Here is a 24,245-nt window from a genome sequence, read left to right as displayed (position 1 = left end):
ATGTGCACCACCTTGTTTCTTTTACAAAATTATATGGTCAGTGTTTGTAGTTATCCATTTAAAGTGCGTATAATAGCATGTAGTAGTTTCATTATTTATTTATGTAATAGTTTTATTTTAAGAGTGTAAAAAAAAATTCAAAATATGGTTATTGAAGTTACCTTTTATTTATTTTAAGCATCATAGCATAAGCAAGTACTGAGATTAGGGGGTGTTTAATAACTGGATTACCAAATGATGAAAAACCAATGAATGAACAAGTGTTCCTTTACTGGAATTTTTCCAAGTTAATGAAAATAAAAGAAAAATTTATATTTTCCTGTACCTTTAGTCATATTATACCTCAAAATTCTGTTAAAAATACAGCAAACAACTTCTAGCCAGTGAAGGAACAGGCATGATCCTTCACTGGGAATAGATTTCCCAGTGAATGAACAGTATCGGTTAAATATGATTATACATGGCTCTAAGATATTTAGTAGTTCTGCTATATAGAGGACGCCTAATATTCTGTTAAATGTTGCAGGAATAAATCCTAATATAATTTCATTTCAAGATGCTAATGTAATTGCTAAATTTATGAAAAGAATTATAATTTATCTTTATAAATGTATTGGTTACTTACATCCTACGTTAGACAGCTTAATAAACTATGTTTACTCATCGAAAACTAAATAAATATAATAATGAAAACTTGAACGGAACATTTCTTTGCTGGCTTTTGTGACAATAATTAGCTAAATTATTATCCTAATGAGGTCTTAAAGGTCATGAAGAAAACGGGTAGGAAAAATCCATTTAAAGACAATCTTACGGGTGAAAAAGAACATAACGACATTAAGACGACATCCACTGATAACTGAGCGCAATGCGAAGATGATATTAAAAGGCAAAACCTCCCTTACTGAGAATAATATTCTAGTATGGTTTAAAGAACTAGAGGAATCTTGAAGAGGAAAGTAGCCCTGACATCGTTTTAGAAAGTGATCGCATCTACAATGCGAACGAAACAGGAGTTGATTACTGACCTTAACCCCTTCCTTCTCGCACCCGTGAAATTTCCGGGCTGGAATGTTTAGCAGTAACGTGCCAATAAGAGTAAAACTAATTCATTTCTTTTGCCCGGAAAACATTTCATTTCTCATTTTACACACCATATCGCAGTAAAAGGATATTTGTAAGGTAATTGTAGATAGTTAGTCTGTTTTAAACTAGATGTCAGCACTAATCAAATACGTGTATTTGGCAAAATAGGCACTTTTATGACCGTTTTCTTGAAAATTGACCGATCTTTAAGGGGTTAAACAGGAAAAATCTTCGCCCCTAGAAATTATAAGGTTTTATAAAGTTTTCGCCGACATTTCAGCTAGTGGAAAAAAGTACCTCGTATGGTAGTTTTTCCTTACTGAAGAATTTCTCGGGGTATTACAGAATCAGTTCCTGCTATAGATTTCGTTGAAAAAAGTGATTCGTGAAATGAATCGATGACCGCAGAAACATTTCACGAATATATTGCAGACGCTTCTACCCATGGCTAATTGAAAATGCTATCAAATTCCCTATTTCCCTAAACAAATTTGAATTGTAAGGTGCATAAATTCTTACATCGATTTAAAGAAGGCAATTTTAAATGGAAAATTACAAAATTTACAAAATTAGTCGAATCGTTCCTGGGAAATAGAATTTTAAAAAAAAGTCGTATTTTTAATAATACGTAGTATTGCTATTGTTACCAGTTATCCCCTATATTTTGAGGGTCAGAAATCTGAATAAGTTGTAAAAGAAGTATATTTATTCAAAGAAAGTACGTTTTTGTGTCTGATTATTAATTTAAAATATCGTCTGCACTAATTAATTAGCATATTTGAGGTTACCCGTTCGAGCCATTAAGATAGAGTCCTGGAGAAGGTAAAGATCCAATCATGGGAGCGAAAGTTATCTAGGGTAGTCTATTTTTTTGTGAGTTGTAGTTCTCTTCTTATTGGTGAGAGATGCATAGATTTGGGTGAAGGGTCAGTTGAATTGATATATGCTGAGTAAATATATCCCAACTAAATGAAAATCCCTACTAAATTATTATTGTTCCTCCTTCGATAAAAATTGAAAAGCCCTTGGGGCTAAGTTAATCAATTAATCGGGGGTAGCTTTTCCCATCTGTTATTTTCGTTCGAAAACTGTCTCGAAAGCCAAGTTCTTGAAAATGTTACCTTTGAGAGAATAATGTGTTCAAAGGCTGAAATGAAAACAGGAGGAAAAAATATTAATTACGGTTTATTATTTTTATTGATCACCTTTAGCGATGGTTAAACTAATTATTGTCATTATTGAAAATTAGTAGTATTGTAATATGATTCCTCCTCGTTGTAGATATATGATTTGATAAACGCAATTGGAAAAATCTTGAACAAATCTTATTAAAAAAGATAATGCCTAATCGTCTTTTTAAAGATAAATCTTTGAAAACAATATATATCAGAAAAATGTTGATTCATTCACTTTTTCAAAATTAGTGGAAATATATAGTTTTATCTTTGATTCTCTGGTTGGATTGACTAGCGAAATAATTAGTATTGTCTTTAAATCTCAGATTGGATTTAAGAATAGTGAAATACTTAGTACTTTCGATTCTCAGAAAGGAAGGTAAAAGGAGTATTGTTGGCGAGAATTAAAAGTAGTTAATAAAGGTTGTAAAATTGTTATACGTACATACAGATATATATATACATACACAGGCATATATATATATGCTTGTGTATATATACATACACACACATATATATATACATATAATACACAGTANTGCTTTGGAAAAAATTAAAGAATTCATAAATTTTGTTATTACTATTTATATCATTATCTTGGAGGTATAGAGGGAAATAAATGCTTTAAGTTATAAGCTTTACCGATTTTGCTATGCAAAGTGAAATTTATAGACGAAGACGACCTTTGCATTCATTGAGCAAAAAGATTCCAGATCTGTCCATGCAGTAGAGATCAACCTAAAATCTATTTTGACTCAAACTGAATAAGACGAACCATTAAATAAACTGAACTGATTTTAACTTAAATAAACTAAGAAACTGAAGCGGTAAGATATTAGAACTAAAAAATCTTTAGCTTAAAAAATATACAGGCTCTCCATAGCATGTAGAAATCCATTTTACCCCGATTTGCTAGATTGCCACTGAGGTTTTTCTGCCTTTTTTAATCTTCTTTTCTCTCAGTTACTGAGGTTTTTCTAGTTTTCTCACCTTTGTTAGTTTTCCGTTGGAAACTTTAGTTTTCTATTTCAAATCACTTTTGTTTCTTATTAAGGTCTGGCAAGACTCAAGAATGGGTGCGTATTTTTTAGCGGTTGAAACATGTAGACTGCTATTTCCAATTTGTGTATTTTTGAAGCGAATGAAATTTTTAACAAAGTAATGTCTATTTTAACTTTCTCATTCAAGTATTTTGTCATCCGGAAAGCTTTTATAGAGTTATCTAACTTAATCAAAGTTCTGCTTTATGCTAGGGATCAAAGAGCAATGAAAATTTCAATCAAATAGCAATTAAAATTTCATGCAGATCAAAAATGTTAAAACCGTCAAATACAAAACGTGATCACTCAAACGTTTCTAAAAAATTACATTACAGACCACGCCACTCTAGCTTGCGTCTCTGGTTCCTTGAAAATGAAATAATCCCTCCTCTACTTTTAAAACAAGAAAAAGTTTGAAACTTTGCAAGTGATTATCAAATAGTAACTAGGGAGCGGTTAGATAGACATAAAAAAAACAAAGAGAACTTTCATCTTCATTTAATTTGGCGATTAAATTTTATCATTTCCAAACATTTTTCATGACCGCATTCTAAACAATTTCCAATAATGGAATAATGGCATGTTCAATGTCCATTTAAGATTTAATTTAAAAACCAAACTCTTTATTTTAGAAATTGGAAATCAAACTCTTAAATAGTCAATCGAAGCACGCCGATAAACTGAAATTAGAATCTCCTTTCAATTTAGAAATTCGCCCTGGTTAATTTTCAAATACTTCATAATTCAAAATAACAAGTTTTCCAATTCTATCGCTTTAAAAATTTCTGCGAATAACTTAACTAGGAGAAGGATAATACTAAGAAACATTTTCAAATAGTTTACGAAAATAATTGATAAAAAATCCAGCAATTTTCGTTATGCAACAAGGCTCGGTGTCATCTAGTAGACAGACCGAAAACTAAAGTACTTATTTAGAAGCAATACCATATTACACAATACTTAGAGTTTTAGCATCAGAAGGAAACTAAACACTTAAAGCTCTAAACAAGTTTATTAAAAATTATTCAACTTAAGTATAACAACAACAAATGAACTCAGTTCCAGAACAAGCTTATGTAGTAGTTTTTTGGACCAAATCTTTCACACTTTTGCCTTCCTTCGTACCCCTGATGTTATTCAACCAAGGATATCTTTCGGGGCACTTCCCACAGAGTTGTAAATACCTTACGTCAGCCCGTGCACCCTCCATTAACTTGACTCTGCAAGTGCGAGGAATGTTGCAACTGGGCATCCTCGTCCTGGGACACTTCCAGGCCTCAAAGACCTTCGCTTGCTCAGCTTGAACAGGGTTGCGCAACCATTCTAAAGCCTGCTGCATGGTCACGAACCAAACGTCGGGGTAAGTTTCCATAACATGATCCAAGAAGACATCTAGAGCTGCCACCTTGCTGTCATCTGTGACCCAATTGACGTGGAAATTCATGACAAAAGGTGCCTTGTTTGTAGTGTAGTGGCGTAAGAAATTGAAACTTAAAAACTCGAAGATTACTTCGGGATCGTCAGGAAAGACGCATTGATCCAGAAAGACACAAGTAGCTCCAGTTTCGTCAGCTGTCGAATAAGTATTGAGGGGAAATTCCCAGATTCCAGGAAAAGATCTAGTAGGGCAATTTTCGGATATGCATTTGTGTGGTAAGTGGTAATCCAGAGTGTAAGGCCACAAGGGTACTTCTGACAAAGGCGCTGCCAAGGAAGAGTCGTAATCCAGACCATAGTCGTAGATCATGCTCAACATGTTATTGCCACCAGGTTTCAGGAAAGGGGCACGCATGCCGAGTACATCTTCTCTGGAGACATTTGCAAAAGTACGTAGTATTTCTTTTTGTCCAATGACCTCCTCGACCCATTCTTCGTGTGTAGCTTTAGGCCAGAATTCTTCGGGTTGGCGATTTCTGAAAGTAAAAATTTTAATTATTGAAATTAATAGTTCTAGCAATCTCCATTTTATCCAAATTTAAATCTGTAAGCATAACAGGACCTTATACCTGTAGTCTCAATGGACAAAAAATTTCAAGTTTCTTTTGTTTAGGAGTTAGATAGTCCGACAACTCTAGACTGCTTAATTTTATATTTACACAGAATATTTTGCTTTAAACAGAAAGTTCAAGTGCTATAGCTTTAAAAAAAAATGACTTTATTTAAACTTACCTATCAAATTATTTTTAAATCGAACTTCTAAATGAAAATTTTAAAAATAAAGTCAAAATAAAAATGAATTGCTCAGTTTGGTTTGAAAATGCAAAGAAAGACAGTATGCATTCTTTAAAATTTCAAAATAAAACTTTAAACAATGTACTCAAATTTGTCGGAAAAAATCCATACAAACATGTAGATTTAGTTTAAAAGAATTTTCATTTACCTCACCCGTATATAAGAATTTAAATTTTGGCAAATAAAGAGTCTTAGCCGAGAGAGTAAAGAGGAAATTTCAGTATTCTAAAATTAGCCAGAATTCCGCAAATTTTCTTTTAATTGTTTGAGTTTAGAAAAACTTACTAAATCCAAAAGAATTTATACTAAACTAAATGATATGAAAATAAACAGTAGCAAGGATGAAACTCAAAATATCTAGAGTGCCTGGTTCTTTTCATTAAATGAACAAAAAGCTTAGACTTAGTAATACTTCTGAGTTGGATACTCCCTCATTCAATTTTTCATTCCGATTCTTACAATGAGAAAATTTAAATTTGCCTTTATTAAAAAATTTGTCATTTCGAAATTTTCAGATTTAAAATTAAATCACCGTATCTTGCAATCAAAATTTCATTAATGGGAAATTTACACCTATTGTTATAGAACCTTTTAAATCTGCTTCCTACTTCAGATTCTCTTTCATAAAATTCGAATTAACCTTCAGAAAGATATATTGGTTACAATAATTCCGCAGTTAATTTGTTAGCCCATAAACAAAAGAAATCTTACAATAGTGGATTAGTTTAGGATCTGTGAAAAATAGTTTAGTTGGTAATAAAAAATTTATCAAATAAAAGTAATTTTAAGCAATCATGCTTATGTAATATTTGAAATTTGCAGCTTATTGCACGCCCAAGAACAAGCCCCTTTTCTTTATTACATATTGGATTACCCTTGCGTTTTAATTTTAAACTTAGTGAGGTTGTCATTTCACAGAATGTGATATATCCAAGCTCTGAAATACGTGGAACTAGCAAAGTATTTATTAACTTATATCAATTTTAATAAATAGAGTAGATAAGATTAAGGCAGTATAACTAAAATATTACTTCATCTGTCTAAGTATTGCTTATAATTAATAAATGATTGAAAAAAATATTCTAAATCCGCAATGCAAGCGTTTGGCTTAAAATTATCACGATTGTACATTTTAAGAACTCCCTTTAATAAAACTGTTCAAGAGCGAAGACTTAAAAAACGTTAAAAATCTTAGTACAAAACGAAGCATAATCATAATCTAAACAGTATTTATAAATAGCCGTAACACTCACGTTTAAAATTATATTTTTAAGTTGGATTATTTACTTAATGTTTGATTATTTTGCTTCAGTAAATTAACATTTGCTTAAAGCCAAAAAGATTAAATTCTTACAAAAATTCCAGATTGATTGAAAATCTTAAGAGGATTACAGATTTAGTTAATTTTGATTTTAGCTTCGCAACTCAAAACAACTGTCGATCGCAACTAAGTCTCTTAAATCAGTCCTTAAAGCTTTAGTCGTCACTAATTACATAGCTTTAATAAGGCTTTAGTTTTCAGACTCAATATATAGACATGGCTTATAATCACACAATTCTCAATAAGTTCTTAAAACAAAGATTAATTGGATTTTGAGGATGGCACATGAACCGCAAGGTTCTATTCTGTATAATATAAACGGCATTACGCACCAAATATTTCGAAATAAAGTTATAAACAGAAACTTTGAATGAAATAGAATATATTGCCTCCTAATCATGAAATCTGTTTACTTAATCCCATCAGGATCGAAGACTATACGAGGGCGGCTTCCAACAGCAAACTCCGAGTCCTTATTTTATAACAGTCGTTGAACAGCCGACCCAATTTTATGGGCTTATTACTGCTAATGTTCAATTCCGCAACCTAGTAATTTCGAACCCAATCTAGAAGTCAAGGGAACTCCTGGATCGAGTATTGGGAGAAATTTGCCTTCGTGGAGGACTTTTTGATGGAACCAACCCACATTTGCGTTACATGGAGAGGAAGACCACGAAAACCTCCCACTGTTAGCCTACGGCAAGGGGACTAACCCATGAACCATCTACCACTGAGGATATTGTACGTTAGCACTGTGGTCTGTGCAAGCCGGATGCGGAATTCGTATAGACTGGGAATCGAACACGGTTGGCCTCATTTAAAGGCAAACGCTCTATCCCCTGATCTATCGCGGCTCAAACTCAGAGTTTATACGAACTAAGGAGCTTGGATTCTTAATACGAGAGAACCGTATTGAGACCATGTCCGTGTAATCTACAGCCGCTAGAGACAAAAAGGCTCTTTTTATGGGTGATATCATGGGCGATGAAGGGAGAACAGCGCAATCACGTGTGTATTCCTTATTAGTCAGACCAGGTCGAATAAACAGTTAACTTTAAGCATATCAATGACAAGCAGAAGGCTACTGGATTTCTTCTCTGCCGAGAAGATATGTTTGAGCGTGGCCTGATGAAGGACAACAGAAAAGTTAGGACAATGGGGAAAAGTTCACTACAGAGATTTTGATATTTCAGGTGACCGCTAGCTAGGAGCTATAGGAAAGTTAATTTGTCTTGAAAAGGAAAGAATCCTGGTTCTGTCGCCATGTTCCAGTTTTTGGCTGGGGCGGGGGCAGTAGCCAGTCCTCGACAGCGGATTTGACAGAACAAAATTCCATGAATGCTTGTCTGGAGCTATTAAAAGTCTCAACAGCAACCTTTTGCAAAATTGTCTGCTCTTTAGTTACCATAAATATCCACATGTGATGGCACCTATGAACCGTATACGTAATCCTTATCGGGTTAAATAAGCAGCAAAAACTCAAAATGATATTACACGTTTATAAACTCCAATATTTTAACTTACAGGTGACTCAACTGAACTCTGGAACAGATCAAAAAAAGCCTTAATTACTCACGTTATAGTCTGAGCTGCAATCTCGTGACCAAGGCCATACAACTTTTGGACGTAGAAGTAACTGGTATACTCGTGAGGAACAAAGAACGTGGCTTTGATGGGACATCCATTTGGGTTCAGTCTAGTCTCGTTCAATAGGAAGCTGAAAGGTTCGGCGTTCAGAACGTTCAAAGCTCCACTAAATGTCAGGATGATCATCTGAGGAGTGTCCTTCGGCAAGAAGTTACCAGGAATAAGAGTACCATCTTCGCTACAGAAGCAGTCTGGCAAGCGACAGGATTGCGGCTCGCAGCTTGGAGACGCATTAGGATCAGGAGTTGTAGGAACTGGAGTTGCTATAAATAAGATTGATTTATATAACTATTTCCTTTGCTCAAATAACCGTTCGCCCTTAACTATAAAAGCTAAGTAATTTTAGAACTGAAGTTCATGCGAACAATAGTTATTCAAATTAAAGTAGATTCTATTTTAAAACTTATGTGAAAGTTTATGCTCTAGGTATTAAATGTCTTAAATTCATTCAATATTTTACAAAGATAACGATTTAAATGTTATTGAAGTTTAATCAAAGTCTTGTCGCAATCAAAGTAGCCCAGACAAATGCACTCTAAAAATATACGCCTAAAATTACATTCCGTAGACACTTTCCTGTTGAACAACTGATCGGTCAATATTTAGTCTAAAAAAAACAAAGTTTCTATGCATTTAAAGGGAAAGAGACAATTACCATAACCCAATCAAATTTAAGATAAAACTAGAAACTCGTTGACATCTAGTTTAAATTTTTGCATCCGATTCCAAAAGTGAACAACCAGAATGACAAGCTTTACCATGCTGAGCATCGCAAGCAGAGGGTAAAACTGGTTCCTTCTTCACAATTTAAGTTCCTCGTTGGTTGAAAATTTTAAAGTTTGTGCTTTTACAAGCTAAGAGGAAAATTGAAGAAAAAAACTGATTTTGTACGTTTAGAATCAGGATTCTTGCAGAAGCTCTCATTGAAACTTATTGCGCAGAATATAAAAAGGTTTGATCCTGAATACCTTCAAATATGATAAATATTAGAGTATTCTTGTGATCAGTAGTTTGTCTTCAATGGAGGCTCTTGCTAAGCAGTCAAGAGAGTGATCAAGAATAGTCAATTAGGGCTATAAATTCAGTGTACCAAATTGTTTCTATAGAGTTAAACTGATTTTAAAGTAATTAGGATTCAACCGACAATTCGTGGGGGAGCTTTAACTTTCAGCTTGTGTTTCAAGTTTTACTTAGTATCTTAAACCTACAAATAAGCGCTGAAAATTTAAAGATTAAGCATACAAAAAGAAAATCACTCTTCAGCAATGTAAAATATTTCCGATGTCAGAAGCCATAATTTAACAGTTTTAAATAATGCGTGGAACCTGACACTACAAAATCTAAAGTTTTTCTATCTACTACAAGTTTAATTTGATTAGTTTATACTTAAAGAAATACTAACTAGATTGTAATCCATTTGAGTATTACACAGCTTCCTATATAATGTAATATTCCTTTAAGCTACTATATAGCTTTATAATCTCTCCATTATAGAGTGTCAAAAAACTCTAAAATACAATAAAACATGAATCCCGGACGTAGAGGTAGGACAGGAAAGTAACGTACAGAACCTTATGAACACAATAGATTCAGATATCATCTCTAGCGCTTTTTCCTGTTATTACATTAAATAACAGAATTTCATAGTTTTGTTTTTAAAAAAAATTTGAAGTGCTTTAAAATTTTAATAGCTTGCTTCCTCCTCAAAATATCTGAAATTTACATTTTTCATTCAGCTTAGCAAAAAATCTTAGAGTTGTTAAGCACTTAAGGTGTCTATGTTTATATATATATAAAGACAAAAAACTAGATGCTACTTAAAGAGAATAAAAAGCATTCAAAACTAGTTTAGGTGACATTAATGAAAACTTCCGGATCTTTGTCATGATATACATATCAGAAAAATTTAAAAAGCTAAACAAAAAAACGTACTAAATCTAGAGTTTACCTGCTCTAGTTAATCAATAGTTCAGTTATTTACCATAGTAGCCATAAAGTTACATTTAATCTAAATTTTGAAATTAATGTAAACATTTTACTGGGCAAAAACAAAACATAGAGACACTAGACCACAAATGGCTAATAAATGCTTTAATTAAGATAAAACAAACTTTGAAATTTTGATAAAAAATTAAAATTTTAGAAGTACTGAAAAACAGAAAAGTTAAGAATGGAATCTTTACTTACTCATTGGAACGGGACCACACTGCAGATCTTTAGTCTTGTAAACGCAGAGTTTCTTAGAGTCATCGAAATAGAGAGGAGTGGGACAGGGGGTATCGTAAGCTACATCTCCGTTGCAGGTATAGAATCTCCGACAGTCAGTAGGATTAGCAAACACTCCATATTCCATAGGGCACTCAAAAGTGTTCTTTTTCTTGAATCTGCCGCTAGTCTTAGAAGCTAGTAAATAGAGAAAAAAATATTTCAGACTCTCCCTGCTGACCTTTGCAAGAGGACCTTTAACTGCATCTCTAATTGTATATTACTTCGAGGATTCGTGACCTTCCGGACATGGCCTAGCTTGCAGCTAGACCTTGAGGAATAGGCCACACAAGGCTTTTCGGCAATTATATTGCGATTTTTTCAATTAATTTATCAATTAAAAATAATAATAATTAATAAATAATATATAATAAATAAAAATGGAAATAACTAATGTAAGATAAATTCAAACGAAAGGAACAAACGAAATCAAATATTAAAATTCATTACCATTGACAGTAATTATCCCAAATAAAACACTGCACAGCAAAACGAAACACTTAACAGTCTTCATTTTGAATACACTTCTGTCAAAATGAGGAAATTTTGAACTTATATAGGTTTTATCAGAGATTGAGTTGTCACGCATCGTTGAGTTGTCACGCATTCAAAATCCACTTATGAGATACCACGGTAGCCAAGTGACACAAGACCGCCCTGGTCAAGCGGTATCACCCACCAAATGCCGTGCGAAGCGTGAAGGTAGCGGGTTCGAATCCCACCGTAACCCTGGGTGTATGTATGATGTCCCTCTCTGAATTGTTCTATCTGACAAATTTCTATCTGAATTGACGAAGGTCTATAAGCCTAAATTGAGCACACGAGCCTAAAAATTATATCTATCTTCATGATAATGTGAAGACATGCGTACACTACACTACTGCAATTACACTACACTACACTAGAAAAAAAGCAGATGGTGATAGTAATCACGAGTTTTCCAAATCTGCTTCCCTGTCACCCAGAAAACTATCGATTTTTCTGGCTCTAAAATCGGTTAGACACTCAACCTTTAGCACGAGGAATTAAATTTCAGCACTAATCTTGGTGAACAAAAACTTTATCCATCAAAACATGTGAAGCACTGAATGAGAAAAAAATTCAATGAAGAAAGCATTCAAAATATCAGACACTAAAACTCTAAGATCTAAAATTTCAATACACCGAGTCGTACATTCATGCTCCAAAATCATTCAAAATAACTTCTCTGATGTAAGTTCTCAATTTAGGTAGGTAAACGTAAAGGTTCTTCATTAACATTAGATGCGCGAACCTGCGACCTTCTCTTGTTAACTTTAAATATGGTCACAATGGCTTGGATACTAAAGTCTCGAAATGCAACCGCAGATCATTAGTTCATTCCCTGATATAAACGAAGAAATTTGCAGCTTACTAGACCACGATATACGAGTTTTGAACTAAAACCAACTTCATTGTCGTTTGAATGAGATGTATTGAACCTGGATGACCTAAAACCTGGTTCATGTAATAGCCAGGATGACCTTGATCTATCATTATTATAACTATACATCTGTATACGATTCACTTGTCAACACTCAGACTTCTCTGGAATTTCGAAACTTAAACCTGCGGGTATTGATTTGCCGTAGTTTGGACCTCAATGCCTGAGCCACCCATTTCTTTAATATTTTTGTAGCAGTAGTATAATTAGTAGTTGTGATTTATTTACGTCTCACTATATAGAGTTGCACAATGGGCAATATGCGATGGTCCGGCCCTTACAGTTTTGATCCTCTCCAGAGGGGATATCTCTCTCTTTGATTGCCAGACGACTTGCGAGTGGAGTCGAGCTCTAACCGTTCGAACAGCTTAACGAGATCCTAAACGGCAGACCCTCGACGTTTCTGCAGGCAGATAAAAGTGGTCACCCACCCGCTCACTGACCACTGCCAGTGATGCTTGACTTTGGTGATCTACTGGGAACCGTATCTTAACGAACAGATCACTACTGGATATTTTTTTGTATAAAATTCCTGTTATTGAAGTAATTTATTTGTTCACATAACTATGCGGGCTTGTGTGTTTAATACGAAGAACGACTTGTCAAATTGTAGAACATATTGCACAAGTAAGTGAGGGATAACACAACTGTACATTTAAGGTGATGTTCCGACTCGAACCCGCTTAGAACATTTAATAGAAGGACAAAGCGCCTCGGCCATGGATTTCCTTCTGTTGCCGTCTAAAACACCCTATTGATGAAGATCTCGTCATATCTTTATAAGCTAGTCGTACATAAAGTACTACGAGATCATTTCGCAGATAGAGTTGGTATGTTTTATAATTTTATAACCGTTGGTGAACAGTCGACCCAATTTTTGAGTTTGCGACTACTAATATTCCATAGCCTTGCAATTTTGAACCCGATTCTGAAGACATGGGAACTCTTAGATCAAGTATTGGGAGAAATGTGCCTTCGTGGAGGACTTTATGATGGAACCTTTATATCTATGGATGGAACTAACCCGCATTTCGTTACATGGAGAGGAAAACGACTAGAACCTCCCACGGTTAGCCTGTCGGCAAGGGTTATCTAACCCATGATCCGGCTACCACTGAGGATATTACAAGTCAGCACTATGGTCGGTGCAAGCCGGATGCGGACTTTGTATCGCTTTATTTTTTAGTTTGAAGAATTGATCAATTTGACAACGCATTAGTTATTTCGTACATTGCGCATACAAATCCAGAAATAATTAATAAATAAAGTGATCTAGCTACAATTAGGTTATTGTTTGCCATGAGCCTATAAGCGCAGAGGTTCTTTGGTGACCTAAGGGTGAGAATCTGTTACTTCATGTGCCTCAGTGTAGGACCCAAGTTCGTCAATCATCCCAACTTAAACGTGCAGACTGAACGATTAACTATTATTTTGAACTGCAAACTGTTTCGTGACCCAAAGTCACTGGGAAACTTTAACGCTTTAAGTAACCTAGTTAGTTAGCGCTTAGTTAGAAGGGCTTAGTTAGAATAAGATTAATTTCATAGAATTGAATACGATTATAGTGGAACTGATATTAAATTTTTAATCTGTGACAGGGAAGAGGGTGTCAGAGTCATGCCCAGAAATTATTAAATAGTTTTCAGTAAATGACATACTAATGAGTTGTAGAACTAGATTAATGCTTCGCAATTTCTGATAGATTATAAGATTATGTAGATAAGTTGTGTATAAGGAGTAATAAAATTAGATACTAATGCACTTTTTCAAGAGTGATTGCATCATAGAAATTCATTTGTTCTCCTTATATATTTCACAACTATTTAATTAAACATTTGTGTGTTGTAGTAGTTGTAGTTTATCTAAGTTGCACTAGAGCTGCACAAGGGGTTATTGGCGATGGTCTGGGAAACATTCCTGAGGATGATCCGAAGACATGCCATCACAATTTCGATGCTCTGCAGAGGGGATGGCACCCCCACTTCGGTAGCCCGGCGACCTGAGCGCGAAGTCGAGTACTTTACGATAGAACAGTTTAACGAGGACCCATACCGCACACTCTCGGTCCCTTCCCAGACTGATCCAAGTGGTTACCCACCCGCACACTGGATGCTCGACTTCGGTGTTCTACTGGTAACCGTGTCTTAGCGATCAGTTCACAGCTGGGATAAACATTTGCGTGATAGTCGCTTGTAAGTGCTGAGGTTCTTCGGAAGCACAGAGGCGCAAATATTTAACCTTCTTTGTCGCAGTCCAAGACACGGGGGTTTCCACAATTTTGTTCCATAGTTAATGCATGAAAATATTTAACAAATTTAAATTAAATAAATACTTATAAATAAAAATACTACTTTCGCGATAAGAAATACTAATTAAATAAATACCACTCTCACGTCTGGCAAGTCTTGAAAATGGGAGCCTATTTTTGAGCACTTGAAACATATCGACTGTTATTTTCAATTTGTATATTTTTGAAGCGAATGAAGTTTTTNCTGATCCAAGTGGTTACCCACCCGCACACTGGATGCTCGACTTCGGTGTTCTACTGGTAACCGTGTCTTAGGGATCAGTTCACTGCGGGGCTAAACATTTGTGTGATAGTCGCTTGTAAGTGCTGAGGTTTTTCGGAAGCACAGAGGCGCAAATATTTAACCTTCTTTGTCGCAGTCCAAGACACAGGGGTTTCCACAATTTTGTTCCATAGTTAACGCTTGAAAATATTTAACAAATTTAAATGAAATAAATACTTATGAATAAAAATACTACCTTCGCGATAATAAATACTAATTAAATAAATACCACTCTCACGTCTTGCAAATGGGAGCCTATTTTTGAGCACTTGAAACATGTCGACTGTTATTTTCAATTTGTATATTTTTGAAGCGAATGAAGTTTTTAATCAAGTAACATATTTGTCAAGAAAAATTTTCTAAACATGCAAGAAATATCTTAGTACCACACGTGAATACAAAAACAAATGGTTTTATTCTTATTCATTAAAAAAACTAGGCAAAGTTATAATTTTTCCACCACCGCATATTCACTTTTTATTACATGGCCTTATATTTTTGTATAGAGTTGAGTGGTAAGTATCCTTACCACCTACTCTATGCTCTTGGGACCCAAGGTTTTAAATAATGGCAGAATATGCTATTTTTACAAAGAAATATATAACACAGAAAAGTAAACTTAGAAATGCAATAAAATATTTTTGAAAAATTCAATAATTAAACTTGATTAACTCTCTTTAATTATTACACAAAAAATAGATAGATTTTAATTTGTAACACTCTTGTAATATTTTAAGATTTAATTACAGTGCATATTTTTACATTTTGGTCATGAAACAGAATCCACTAACCTCAGATAATAAGATACTTATAGGCTCAAAAAGTTGCTTGAATCTTATTTTTTACCTTTAATTTTTGCAATGTCATTAAAAATGTTGTTAACGATGGTAAATCTAATTATATTTTGAATAAACAATTGTATGAACAATTGCTTTATAAACAACAACAAACAATCAAAACAGCACTGAAATTCAGATTCCTATTTATTTATTATTTTTTTTACTCGAAAGATTCAATTTCTTTTTTCGTTTTATAATTATCAAAATAAAAAATTTCCTTTTTTCAATTCATATTAAAAGCTTAACATTGGCAAAAATATATTAGATAGAAAAATTTGAAGAAATTCTATTGGATTCTGTCCTTTCCTATGGCTATTATTAACTCTTCTCCGAGGATAACTCTTTCCCATACCAGGAAAAGCCAATGATCTTCTTTTTCCTGCTACCAAAACATGAAAAATCTCTCGGAAATATAAATCTCAATCAACAGGATGTATTATACAACTACGCAGAAGTTTCAATTTTCAATTGATCTTGAAAATGTGAAAAGTGATCTAAAATTTATAACCACTATTAAAACATTTAAACAGGTTATTGTATATATATATATATANTAAGCTTATATAACCATGCCGACTGTTTGATTTTTATTTAGTTTCGAAAACGATATCTCATTCGATAATGATTCTTGATTTAGTGAGAGATGTAACAAAATTAATGTGTGAGTGAATTGCTGAGTAAAAAAAGCGAATGAATTAAATGAGTGATTAAATGGAGGGAAAAGTGAAGAGAAAGTGGGGAAGATGTATCGAATGAAATGCGAGAACTTTCAATCATCGGTTCAAAAAAGAGGTATTCTTTTCTCTCACTCTACAAGCAACATAGCTTTAGTTATTTCACCTATTTTAGGCATTATTAGAGCTCATAGGAAGTGAAATAAGTGAATATCCTTTGGTCTATAGAAACAAATGCCTTTGTATAATAATTGTTTTTTATTGAAGAAAGTTTGTCTTAAATTCACATGCTAGCTTTAAACTGTTCAGTAGAGTTGTACAGTGGGCAAAATAAAATAAAAAATGAACCACCCTGAATAACTTTCCATTTAATGATCGGATCTTCACGTTCTAAAGCTCAATCTAAAGGGTTTAAGAAGGTAAACTCAAATATGCTAATTAATTAGGGGAGACGATGTTTCAAGTTACGATTTCAGACACAAAGACGTACTTTCTTTGAATGCCTATTTTTCGATGGACTTAGATTTTTGGCTCACAAAATGTAGGGGGGTAGTTACAATCTGTGATATAGGGTCCTAATAGTTTGGTCAGGAGAGCAAAATTTGGACTCCTAAATGTTAATTCAACTTTTCGCGTATTTCACCATGTCTCTAGCACTTTTTAGGTGAATTGAAAAATGTTTGCACACAATTATAAAATTCGTTTATCCAAAGATAATTCCATGCGAAATATAACTTTCATGAAACTTTATTTTTTATGTAATAGTAATTGAAAAATTTTGAATTTTAAGACAAGCAATTTTTTACATCATTTTAAAAAATGCAACGTTGAATGGCAAAGTGCAAAATTTGAGCAAATTCGGTGAAATAGTTTCTAAAAAATCCTGTTTTAAAAATACGACTCTTTTAAAATTCTGTTTTTGTGTCTGATTTCGCAACTAAAAATATCGTCTGGTGCTAATTAGTTTACATAGTCGAGGTCACTCGCCTGAATCTTGATGATTGAATCCTAGAACGTAAAGATCCGATCATTTGATCTAAAGTTATTTCTGTTGGTTCGTTTATTTTTTGCACATTGTACAACTAATTGAATGCTCTCTTCAAAGTTTTTCTTGAACCTCAACAATAAACTTTTATTTAAATTTTACCTTAATCATGTTTTGCCTTAGTCTTTGTGTTATTTCTCATAGCTTTGTTATCTTGCTTACTCTAAAGCACTATTGTGTGCTCAGTAACTTAAATGCTTCTCTTTTTCTATGCCTAAGCAAATGCTTTAATTAAATTGCTTTGATATTGAAGAAAGCTTATCTTATATGCTTTTACCAGTTAAAAACACTTCAACAACAGTGGTCGCACAACTTAACATTCATATCAGAATATTCTCTAAACTTCCATAATAAACATTCATTTATACTTTGTCTTATCTTAGATCTATATTGTCTAATCTTAGTCATACTTTATCTTATTACAGTGTTTGTCATTTCTTACTTATCTTACTTATTTGACATTACTGTATGTCGTGGTAAGGGAAATACTTCTCCTGTACTCTGTTTAAACAAATGCCACAAAGAAGAAATTTTTATCTAAAATTCATGAACAGCATAAAATTATTCAATAACGAGGTTTACACATTTGGCACTCTTCTCAGAAGTTTCTCCTAAATTTCCATAATAAACTTTCATTTAAACTTTGTCTTATCTCCCAATTTAACCATGCAAGCTGAAAACCCAAATAGGAGTAAACATTACTCCGTTTACATTCCTTAACAGTTATCTCACTTAATAAATTTTTCAGAAAACTTTTCAAGAAAATGAAAAGACTTTTTAACAAGTTAACTGCCGCCTAAACATCTGTCCATATCTCCCCAACCGAATAATGGAATTCATTCTAAATGGCTCCAGAAAATATTCCAAAATAGTTCGTCCCAAGGACAGCGACCAGTTATTGAATTTATGTACTCATAAACGTGGCCTCGTCCACGACAAATGCTATTAAACCTTCCACTTGAGATGTCTTTAAGAGGAAAGCGAGCTTAAGTTAATATCCAAAACTTTGGAATCTTCCATAAAGTTCGGGTACGAGTTCCAAAAGGGTTCCACTTCTGTGTTCTAAGAGTAATTTCGTCCTAATCTCGATTAGTTTTGCATAATGCCCTTTCCCAATATGTGGAATTCTGTTTGTACATTCTTAATTCAGGTTATACGGTTTACAATGGACGATTAATTGGAGACGTGGATAACTTTATTTTGGAAGGAAAAGGAATGAATATTTTTCAAACTGCTACACATTTAATAGATTATTTACAGAACGATTACAGCTTTGTGCATGATACTCTAATATTAATTTGAGGTCTGAATTAAAGTAAATCTTTATTTAACACTGCAACCATCTTAAAACGATTTTTAAAAAAATACTACCCCTCCCTCTAAGAAAATTGTCATTTTTAACCGCTTCTCTGACCAATTTTTTTTAAAACAAATGAAAAAAAGTCCCGCAGTGGACTGATCGTTAAGACGCATTTCCCAGCCGATCACTGAAGTCAAGCATTACTGTCTTCGGTCAGTGTGAGGGTGGGTGACCACTTGGATTAGTCCGCGTATGGACTGAGGGTGTGCGGTACTCAGGGATGTTTCCCAGACCGTCGCCAATAGCCCATGGTGCAGCTCTAGTGCGACGTAAATGAACTACTACAACAAATGCAAAAAATCACCATATTTTTTTTATTGCATTAATAAATACAAGGAACTAAAACAAAACATACACAAGTTTTAAGTTTAAATTTTAATTTTTTTATGCGTAAAAAACATTTAATTTACTATCAGTTTGCTAACTCGAGTTATTTTGGGCAAATTAAAAAAAAGTTAGATATTAGTCTTTGTATGACAGTTTTTAAAAGAGACAACACAAAGCCAGTGAAGAGATTCGCCATTTTTTTACTCTTTTTTTCTATGTAAACTCAGCAACCATTGTTTAAACAATCAGACAAAACACATGTGCAGCCCCACAATCGAACAGCAAAAGTCCCAAACACAGCTTGACAAACTTCCAATCACAGCAGATTTGTTTTGTTTTATTTTTTAAATTTCTTTTTCTTCCAGCCGAGTAAAAACGTGAGAAAACAAAACATACTGACAAATTCTGCTACTCCCGAGTTTACTCGGTATAAAAAATATTTGCAATATATACTTACCCGAGTTAACTCGGGATAATCAGAGAAACTGTTAAGAACAATATTAAATGTTTTAAATAAGCGTCGTTTTTCCTAAATTTAAGATAGCACAAACAATAAAATCATATATATTTATTTTTCATTACTTCGATACATTTTAAAGTAAATTTAAATTAGTCTATAAAATAAATCGTACTAAAAAATGCTCGTATATCAGATAATGCAAGACGATTCTTTTGAGATGGCTTAAACAATAGACTTCATCTGCTGTTTAAGTCTATTTTTATCTATTTCGTTGCAAAAGCTTTTCGTAGCTTTTATGCAGTTTTTGTGATGTATATCACTATTTTTTTAAATAGTCACGTATTAAACAAAAACAAAATTAAAATCTCTGTTTAATATTTAAATTAATCAGAAAATATAATTGCATTAAAATTTAATGAGATCCAACGGAAACTACATTACTCAATTTGCATTCTGTAACAATTAAATGTTGCTTTGCTATTCCATTATCAGATTTATTAAAATGTATTTTGTTGTCGCAGTCATTTTTGGAACTACTTCCCCATTATTAAAATAAAACATTTAAGTATTATGAGCGAAACAATTATTATATATTCTGTACAAAGAAACTTATCAGAAAAACCTAAGATATTTTATTTCAGAATTTAAAAAATCGTAAGAAATTATCTAGCAAAATTGAAATGCACATATTCAATGAATTTAAAATTGTTCCTTATACATAAATATATATTCTTCAAAACTAATTCCTTATATATAAATTTTAAAAAAAAATTCTTTAATATTCAAAATATATTTTTTAATATATTTAAATGTATGATTCAATTCAAAAAACACTACAGAAAAACTAGTGGTAAATTTATATTGTCTAAAATAGTCGGAAACTTCATCACAATACAAAATTGCACAATACGTATACTAAATTATAAAGTTACACAGGACAATCACAAAATTGCATAATAAGTATACTAAATTATAAAATTAGACAATTACAAAATTGCGTAATACGTATACTAAATTGTAAAGTTACACTGGACAATCACAAAATTGCATAATAATTAGACTAAATTATAAAATTAGACAATTACAAAATTGCATAATACGTATACTAAATTATAAAATTACACAGGACAATTACGAAATTGCATAATACGTGAGTTGAACTACTCATTTCTTTCCCTTAAATTAATCTAAAGTCCAATTCACAAAACCAATATCATAATAATACAAACACAATATCATAATTATACACGACAATTACGCAAATACGCAAGACATTAAAATAAATAAGTTATTAATTTTATACTAGTATCAAAAGTAATCTAAAACTTCATCGAAATACAAAATTACTTTTATACTAACACTTTCACTAAAAATTCAAACACAACTCCCTATCGTCTTTATTAAAGAAATAGTTATAAGTTGCAAATTTTCTAACGTTTGGTATTCCCTTGATAAGAATTTCGAAAACGCAAATTACCTGAGGAAAAAAAATACTTTGCTTAGATCAAAAATACAATTCGTTAAAAAAAAAATAAGATTTTTGAATCATACATTGTCAAATATTCAAAGTTTCCCCAAACTTTTCATTACCGGCATTTTTTCTAAGAAAGTGTTTCCTAGATTCCCTGAGGATGAATTTTTCAAAGGTTTGTATAATTCGAACGAATAGTTTTGCATAAAATACTTTTAAAAAAAATTTCAACGATTATTTTCCAGCTTCTAATAAATGCAAATGAGATTTTCATTCTTGAAAATAAGCTGTTATTTCTTCGTGAATATTTTATGCAGATGGGAATTTCGCTTAATTGCTTTTTGTTATAGCAAAACTCTTCAGTTAAGTAAACTATATAATTTCAGAGCTATCAATCAACTCTGGCTCAAATAATGTGAAATTTTCGCAAATGTGTTTTAATAGAAGACAAAGTAATGATTTCTTTATTACTTTTTGTTACAACCCAGAAAGCATGTAACCTTACGGCAACTTTATATAGGAATTTTCTTTTCGTATTGTCACGAAAATGTTTGTACAAAAAACCTTTTTTCAGTAAAGTAAAAATATTGCAGTTTCAAACCTTTTATCCCAAAAGGATTAAAAATTATTTTTAAAACTTTTTTAAAAAGTATTGTCACTTAGGTAAAATGGTTACTTTGGTCGTTGATGACGTTTGATGACGTTTTCGCTGACGTCACTCTAGCGATAGGATCAAATAGAACAAATTTAAAATTGCGTATTTTTTATAGCATTTTTTTAACATCAGATTATTTTAAAATTGGCACGTCATCGAAATCTTTTTACAAATTTCAATTTTTAGTATTTGCTGTTTAACAAAATAAGGCATTTTCCTAATTACAAATTATACTATAATAATATCTTGGGAATCGTGATAAAGTTGAAAAATAATTTTAACAAAAGTGAATTTTCCCAACATCCTTTTTTAAAAGAGCAATTTTATTAAAATTAACTGTGTAATATATAAGTTTAAACGTCAAAATAAAATTCCGCTCCCAATTTGTTCATTTTAAAAAAAATCAAACAATTGTGGTTTTTTGAGTTGCACTAACATGTATTTACTTTTCACAAACCAAACAAATAAGAAACAATAATGTAAATAAATAATTAATTTATTTGTTCAATCTTAGAAAAAAAGGTGCTCTTATTTACTACGACCAGTCAGACATCTTGCACTGAGTAATTTCAACATAGAAAATAGTTTTAGCATCTTATCAGCTAACTGGCTATAGTTCTGATACTTAAAGAAACTTAGCAATTACTTACAACGAGTGTTAATTTAAAGAAAACCTCTAAGTACCAATAAAAATTAAACAAAACAGTTATTATATTATCTGGAAAAAAATCTACATGGTATCATAAAGAAAGAGTAAAAGATACGAGGGTTGCTATTTATATTTCTGGCCTTGGCAACAGTAAGTGTTGCTAGGCGACTGCAGACGATTTTAATCGAAAGTTTGATATTTTTAAACATAAATTCAGCAGACGAATTACCATTATAGCTTCANACGTTTGATGACGTTTTCGCTGACGTCACTCTAGCGATAGGATCAAATTGAACAAATTTAAAATTGCGTATTTTTTATTGCATTTTTTTAACATCAGATGATTTTAAAATTGGCACGTCTTCGAAATCTTTTTACAAATTTCAATTTTTAGTATTTGCTGTTTAACAAAATAAGGCATTTTCCTAATAACAAATTATACTATAATAATATCTTGGGAATCGTGCTAAAGTTGAAAAATAATTTTAACAAAAGTGAATTTTTCCAACATCCCTTTTTAAAAGAGCAATTTCATTAAAATTAACTGTGTAATATATAAGTTTAAACGTCAAAATAAAATTCCGTTTCCAATTTGTTCATTTAAAAAAAATCAAACAATTGTGGTTTTTTGAGTTGCACTAACATGTATTTACTTTTCACAAACCAAACGAATAAGAAACACTAATGTAAATAAGTAAATAATTTATTTGTTCAAGCTTAGAAAAAGGGGTGCTCTTATTTACTACGATCTGTCAGACATTTTGCACTGAGTAATTTTAACATAGAAAATAGTTTTAACATCTTATCAGCTAACTGGCTATAGTTCTGACACTTAAAAAACTTAGCAATTACTTACAACGAGTGTTAATTTAAAGAAAACCTCTAAGTACCAATAAAAAGTAAGCAAAATAGTTATTATATTATCTGGAAAAAAATCTACACGGTGTCATAAAGAAAGAATAAAAGATATAATGAAAAAATTAGTTGGATAGTTCTGTGATTCACATGTGGTCAGATAATAAAGAATTTAATTTCACAACTAAGATGTTAGAGCGACATTTTAGATATTGAGATACTTTAAGACGCTTAAAAATTTTGCCTACGTATTCGACAGCTTTTTATGTTCGGTATCTTTATACTCTTTGTAGTGACTTATAAAATATCAACACTATTTTAGATAATCTATGTTGAAGCCACCAGAAACAAAAACGAAAAAAGACAATCAATAATTTATATTCATTTCTTGAAAAAATAGTATGCTTAGTAAATAGTCAGCTGTTTTGCATCAAGTAATTTTAAACAGTAGAATGTTTTTAATTTCTTAACAAGACTTTATTTCTAGCTAGCAGACAATATTTCTTAGTTTTCTTTAAAAAGAACTTGACAATAATTTGAAAAGGAGAATTACTTTGAAGAAAACCTAAATTAAAGTAATAAAAAATTGATTATTATATTAATAAGGAAATAATATACATAGTAGCGTAAAGAACAAGATTTTTAAAAATGCTAATATTTAATTAAATAGTTGATAAAATAGTTCTGCGAAACATGCCGGACAGATGATTAAAAAATTTATTTTAAGATTAAGACGATATATAAGATGTTGAGAAATTTTAAGATGCTTAAAAATGTTGACTACGTATTCGTATTAATAATTATAAAATGTATATTTAAGAAATTGATAAAGATATTATTCCAAATCTATGCATGCGTATGTATATTATTGAAATTGTATCAATTATTGAAGAAACAAACTAAAAAATAAAATATAATCACATTAAATAAGCACAATCTACTGTATAATCATATTCTATCAGAAGCATGCTTTTATAAAACTCGACATTCGTTGAATAAAATGATTTTTATTCAATAAAATGTTTTATTTTAATTTCTTTACTAAATTACGAATAAATTTTTAGACGACTAAAAAGGAAACGTCGCATTTTATAGCTAAAAAAAATAAAAAT

At 32.0% G+C, this 24,245-nt stretch overlaps 1 protein-coding gene across 1 annotated transcript; it reads right to left on the bottom strand.

Moving 5' to 3' along the window:
• Window positions 1-4,294: 4,294 nt before the first annotated feature.
• Window positions 4,295-11,359, bottom strand: LOC107453331 (chitin deacetylase 7). Its single transcript, XM_016070110.3, has 4 exons — window positions 11,217-11,359; window positions 10,689-10,904; window positions 8,431-8,764; window positions 4,295-5,214 (listed from the first exon to the last, which is right to left on the bottom strand). Exons 1-4 carry the CDS (start codon window positions 11,353-11,355, stop codon window positions 4,374-4,376), a joined length of 1,530 nt encoding a protein of 509 aa, XP_015925596.3. The 5' UTR covers window positions 11,356-11,359; the 3' UTR covers window positions 4,295-4,373.
• Window positions 11,360-24,245: the final 12,886 nt, after the last annotated feature.

Source organism: Parasteatoda tepidariorum, chromosome 2 (assembly GCF_043381705.1).
Source record: "Parasteatoda tepidariorum isolate YZ-2023 chromosome 2, CAS_Ptep_4.0, whole genome shotgun sequence".
In the NCBI taxonomy this organism is placed as follows: Eukaryota; Metazoa; Arthropoda; class Arachnida; order Araneae; family Theridiidae; genus Parasteatoda; species Parasteatoda tepidariorum.
This window is presented reverse-complemented; position numbering and strand designations above follow the sequence as displayed.

Bases quoted from the DNA above. Each gene is read 5' to 3' on its own strand.
- LOC107453331 (XM_016070110.3), bottom strand. From the start codon at position 11,355: ATGCGTGACAACTCAATCTCTGATAAAACCTATATAAGTTCAAAATTT. The intron at 8,765-10,688 runs GTAAGTAAAGAT...TCTTATTTATAG, and splicing joins GTGTGGTCCCGTTCCAATGA to CAACTCCAGTTCCTACAACT. The intron at 5,215-8,430 runs GTGAGTAATTAA...TTTTACTTTCAG, and splicing joins ATTGCAGCTCAGACTATAAC to AAATCGCCAACCCGAAGAAT.